Raw genomic sequence first — 6,000 nt, 5'->3', positions numbered from 1 at the left:
CAGGTGGGCATTGGGGCAGGAGGGCAGGTAAACAGACAGGCAGGAGGTCAGGTGGGCAGGCAGGCAGGTGGGCATGGGGGCAGGAGGGTAGGTGAGCAGGCAGGTAGGTAGGCAGGAGGGCAGTCAGGCAGGTGGGCAGGTAAACAGGCAGGCAGGAGGGCAGGTGGGCAGGCAGGTAGGTGGACAGGATGGCAGCTGGGCAGGTGAGCAGGAGGGCAGGCAGGTGGGCAGGAGGGCAGGCAGGCAGGCAGGAGGGCAGGCAGGCAGGCAGGAGGGCAGGCAGGCAGGTGGGCAGGAGCGCAGGGTTCCATATCCAGCCTGGGCTCACTTACTTGGTTGTCGGCACTGATGAGGAGAGGCTGAACTTTGATGCTGTCGCTGACCATGGAGACAGCGGCAGCAGTGGTGGCAGTGGTAGAACCGGCCTTGATGGGAGGGGCAGCATTGCTGGGGGATGTGGAGATGATGGCGTAGGCAACTCCAGCCCCGCTCAGGGGGGAGGCGAGGGCAGCAGGCTCTGCCACAGGCTGGTTGACGGTGTTGTTGGCAGTGGGGAGGGCCGGGCTGGGGTTTTTGATGCTTACGACGGTGGCCTTCTGGAAGCTTGGTGTCTGCTTGGATGGGCGCTCTCGGCATGGGGAGATGGGAAGGCTGTCGGGAATCAGGGTCTTTGGCCTGACCTGGGGAAAGTAGAGTCATGCTTACCCATGGGAGCAGATCAACAAAGCATTCTGCATTTGTAAGCACCCATCAAGGGGCCAACGGGAGCCAACAAGCTCCTGACAGAGCCAGAGAGGCATAATCGGGAACTGAGGATCAAAGGCAAAGAATGTGGAGAGTACAAGGAATGCTAAAGAGCCCCAGTCTGGGCAGGACCCATGAACAGCAGAGAGCTTGCGGAGGTCCTTGAATGACAGGCAATGGCCTGAAATTCCCTGGGACACCCCAACTCACCTTTCCAGCCTCTTTGGAAATTCCTCTCCTTCCCACTCTGATCCAGCCAAATTGGCCTTCTCCATTCCTCCATCTCTCGTTCTCCTTCCTCCCCTTTCTCTTTCCTCTATTTCACACTTTTCTCCATTAGCCCCATGATCCTGCCACACTGGCCCATCTCTGGCTCCTCACACAGGGTACGCCATTTCCCCTCTCCACCCCTTTGCACTGGCCATCCTTCATGCCAGGAAGGCACCCCCTCTTCACCTCGGTTTCCCAGAGTTCCCGTCTTTCATCAAGCCCCACCTTCTGTATGAACTCCCCTCTTGCTACCCCAGGTTCTCACACCCTCCCTCTCTCCCAAACTGCCTGGAGGAGGGCTACTTTGCTTCATATAAACTTATTTTCCCTATTTTTAGTGTCTGCTTATCTCCTTCGTTAGAATAATAATAGCTATCATCTATGCTCTGCTGTAAGATTTGAAAAGCACTTTCACAGAGGGGAAATTCGTTTAAACCTTAGAACAAGTGTTACTATTGTCTCTATAGATGAGGAAACCAAGGCACAGAGAGATTATGATGTGATTAGGGTCACATAGCTCATAGATGTCCCAAGTGGGATTTGAACTCAGGTCTTGCTGACACCAGGCTCAGAGGTCCATCCGCTGCACCCCCACCCCCCACCAGCTGCCCCAAAATGTGAGTGGCCTGTAGGCAGAGATTGTTTCATTCTTCATACTTGGATCCCCAGCCTCTAGGGCACTTCTGACACACAGTAGACATATAATAAATGTTTTCTGATTCATTGGGAGCATAGGGAGCCATTGATGAGTTTGTAGCAGGTCCTGATTTATTGGAAAGATCTTATTCTGGTTGTGATTTGCCTGATGGATTGGGGTGGGGCCAGCCTGCTTAGTGCTATTGAAGGGCCCAGACTGTTAGAGGGATCTAGTCTACCCCCTCACACTGATGGAGACCATCTCCTCAGTGGTGGCACCACATGCCAATGTAGCATGGGTCCACAAATGAATAATGGCAAAGGGAAAACGAAACACATCTGTAAAGCACTGTATCCCAACCCTGATCTTCACCTAACTCCTACCTAAGTTTCACAGGAGTCTGGGGAGGATTGGAGCATCATTGATGCAACACCCATTTTACAGATTAGGAGATCTCAGAGAGGTCAAGAGACTTGACTAGGGCCACATAGCTAGCAAATGTCAGAAGTTTGACTCCAACCCAGGGTTCTGTGCCTCTTGATCCATCACATTCTCCTCTATGTCCAATGCCTCCCCCAGTGATAATGACATTTGTAACCATGACCTTCAGAGGGTCACTGTGTGGGAAAAGCTTTGCATCCCCACAAATCTGACTTAATGTTTTTAATAATAAAACTTTGGTCATAGTACTCACCAGTAATGAGATGAAAAAAAGACATGTTATAGGGCATTGGGGACAGGGAGGAAAATCTGAGCAGAAGAGGAGGCAAGAGGGACAGGGGATGAGAGAGCTGGGCGAGACCCTACAGTTCTGATCTAGGTCATGCCTGACAATGACCAGACACTGGAGGATGCAGGTGGGTCTGGGGAGGGGCCATGCTCCCAGAAGCAGCCAATCTCTACAGAGCTAAAAAAACAGCAGAGCTTGGAGTTGGCAGGAGCCTTAGAGGAAGGATAAGCATTTCTAGAGGACCTACTATGTGCCAGGCACTATGCTAAGTGCTTTTCCCCAAGGAGATCTCATTTGAGCCTTTGAACTCATATTGTCGACCCCCCTTCTTTTACAGAGGGGAAGGTAAGGCATGGGAGGGGGGACTGTCCTGAGGTCAGGTGCATGCCACAGTTTTGATTTCACAGTGAAGTGAATCCTGAGTAGGAGAGGGGCCTGTCCAAGGAGCTTTGAACATGGAACCCCCAAGGAGGGACGTGTCTTAGAGACTGCCTGGTCCTCACCTATTGGTCTTTACAGAAGAGAAAACAGCCTCAGGCCCGGGGTCACTCAGTGACTTGGCAACAGAGCAGAAGGAGAACCGAGCAGTCTGGATTCTCAGGCTGGGCCAGACACTGTCTGGACAGTGCTCTGAGCTCTCTGGGAGCCTCTCCTGATCCCACTGACAAGCCCTCAGCAGAGACAGCATTCTGTACCCAGCCTGGGCCGGGAGTGCTGATTTCGGCAGTCCCATGCAGCTGGTGCTGCAGCCTTCTGGGGCACATGTGCTCTGCCCAGTAGCCCAGCTAGGCTGCACTGCCCTCCAGCACTGAAGCTCATACGCCTCCTGGCAGGACCTAGCCTCTGTGGACAGCTACCACTGAGCAGCCAAAGACTGCGCTTTGCCTGCCCCCTAGTGGTCAAGGCCAGCAATTTTGAGGGGGTTCTCCTTGGGGCTCAGAGCTTTTTTCCGAAAGAGAAGGGGCCAGGTAGGAATGGAAAGAAAGTGAATAAGCATTTGCTAAGTGCCTACTATGTGCCACCCTGCGAGGCAGGTACTATTATCATCTCCATTTCCCAGTCGAGGAAAATAAGGCAGGCAGAGGGCAAATGACTTTCCCAGGATCACGTGGCTAATAAAAGTCTGAGGCCAGATTTGAACACATGCCTTCCTGAGCAGTGCTCTATCCCTAAGCCACCAACTATCTCCTTCAAGGGCAGCAGACAGGGGGCCAGACAGATTCAGGTCCTGACTCTGGTACTAACTCTGAGTGACTTAAGGCAAAGTCCCTCCTCCCTCTCAGGGCCTCAGTTCCCTCATCTAGAAAATGAGAGCATTGAAAGAGGTGATGATGGAGGACAGCAGGAATTTCCATAGCCCTTGAAAATGTTATTTCATTGAATCCTCCCAGGAGCTGTGTGAGATGGGAAAATGGAGGCACAGAGAAATTGAGTGAGATGCCCAGATTTAACCAGCTTCTAAATTTCTGAGACACGATTTGAACTCTGGTCCTCTTGACTCTATCTATTGTGCCACTTCTTAAATGATCTCTAAAGCCTGGCTCTTATATCTCATGTTTTAAATTTCTCTACCTCTGATAGTCTCTGTGCTAATCAATCAATGCACAAACTTTTATTAAACACCTATGTCAGTCAGTCAACAAGGACTTATTAAGCACCAAGCACTGTACTGGGAACAGGGGACACAAACACAAAGAATTAGACAATCTCTCTTTCCCAGCTCTGTGATTCTACAGTCCACCACATAAAAGCTTCAAGTCATGGCCTTCCCACAGGTTGTGGTGGTCACCAAGGACCTGCCCAGGTCAGTTTGGAAATGCTCTCCCAACAGCCACCAGAGAGCTTTTTTCTCCACAATAATTCATAAACTGCCCCCTAAGGTGTGGAGAGGTCTATCCCCATGGCCCCAGTTGCTATCTTTTATAGCTAAAGATGTATGGTTCCACAGTCCAAAAACACCAAGTCCCTGCCTTGAGAATCTCTGGTCCCCTAAGACACTGAGTCTCTGCCTTAAGAATCTGTGGTCTCCTAAGACACTGAATCTTTGCCTTGAGAATCTCTCATCCCCTAAGACACTAAGTCTTTGTCTTAAGACTCCATGGTCCTCAGAGGCTGCTTCTAGGACCACGATAGGGGTTGGGGAGAGGGTCTAAGCCTGAATAAGCCACAGATTCTAAGCGTGACTTTGCTGCCACGAGTCTGATGTTGACATTCTTTGCTTCTAAGATTCTCAGCTTGGCAGGGCTGTCGAGAATGGACTCCTGGGGCTGCCGGCTGATGGGGACAGGGAGGCTTCAAGATCTAATTACTGTTTGCACTGAATAGCAATCTCATAATTAATATTTGTTGGTTTTCCCATTTAGCAGTGATTCCACAGCACACCAAGTGACTTGGTGATCATTTAATTCAGTGCCACTCCAGGCGAGAACTGTAGGAGGAAGCAGGATGATTCTTGAAGGTTTTTCCAAGGAAAAACTTGCCAATTGGCATGCAGCGGTCAAATGGACACACACCTCTGGTCTCCAATTGATGGGAAGCCTCTCTTTCCTCCATTTTCAGGATCTAGCCCTAGTCCCCCTCTTCCAGGCAGCCTCTCCTGACTACCCTATCCCCCTGGCACAGAGGGTGTCTGTACCAACAATTAGACCTTGAACATGGGGCTCCCTGTCACATCTAGGATCAAATGTTAATTAGCCAATAAGCGTTGATTCTAATTATGTGTCAAGTGGGGTTTTGAGAGCTAGGAAAACAAGGAAAGGGGGTGGAGTCCCTCTCCTCAGGAATCTCCCATCCTCATAAGAGAGGAAAACTTTTTTTTTCTTTTTTTGGCCTTTCAAGCCCTGCCCAAGTTGGCCCCTTCCTACTGGACCAGCCTTCATACACTTGACCCCCCACTTAGTCAATGATCTGGGAACACTGAATCCTGGCTGTTCTTCACCAATCCCAGTGCTTCTCATTTCTCACCTTAACCTCTCAGAATCCCTCATGGCCTTCGGAACCCACCTGAAATTCCCTCCTTCTTACAGGACTACCCTGAGGCCCCAAAGCTGACATCTCCCCTTCCTCCTCCCACATTAGCGTCTATACCTTTCCCTTAGACTCCAGATGTTTCTACATGTGCATTTTCTCTTCTCATTCCCATTAGAATGTAAGCCCCTTGAAGGCAGGGACTGCTTCTTTTTGGACTAAGTATCCCCAGGGCTTGGCATGCAACAGTTAATTCAACACTTATGATGGCTGGAGTGTAAGTATGCTGCCCAGAGTGGTTCATTTTCTTCATGGGGTTGCAGCCTCTTATGAGAAATTGAGTTGTGAAGGACCCAGAGCCCCAGGGTTGGGTTTGGGCTGCTTGGACCTCAGGCAAGTGATTTAATGTCACACTTCTGAAATGCAGCCACATGGAATTCTTAGGGCTCTGTTAGTCCACCCCACGCCCTTTACAGATGAACAACTGGTCCAAAATCACATAGCTAGCCAGGATTTGAAACTCAGGTCCCCTGGTTGTGGGTGGAGAGTTCTTTCTACTATGCTACAGGATAACCAGGGTTGAACTATGCTGTCAACTTCTCACAGCTGTTGTGGAGAAGACTCTTTGTAAACCTGTTATATAGTCGTCATT

General features: G+C 50.4%; 1 protein-coding gene across 1 annotated transcript in view; it reads right to left on the bottom strand.

The window, feature by feature from the left end:
- PHF21B (PHD finger protein 21B) overlaps window positions 1–6,000 on the bottom strand; it is a 41,246-nt gene that overhangs the window by 16,251 nt on the left and 18,995 nt on the right. The window contains exon 4 of the mRNA XM_069103648.1: window positions 333–680. Coding sequence (XP_068959749.1) covers window positions 333–680 — 348 coding nt within the window. The remainder of the gene's footprint in view (window positions 1–332; window positions 681–6,000) is intronic.

This window comes from Petaurus breviceps, unplaced genomic scaffold (assembly GCF_028583685.1).
Source record: "Petaurus breviceps papuanus isolate PSGF00001 unplaced genomic scaffold, PetGlider_PUasm1.0 610, whole genome shotgun sequence".
Classification (NCBI taxonomy): domain Eukaryota; kingdom Metazoa; phylum Chordata; class Mammalia; order Diprotodontia; family Petauridae; genus Petaurus; species Petaurus breviceps.
The sequence above is the reverse complement of the archived record's forward strand: the minus strand, read 5'-3'. Positions and strand labels throughout refer to the sequence as shown.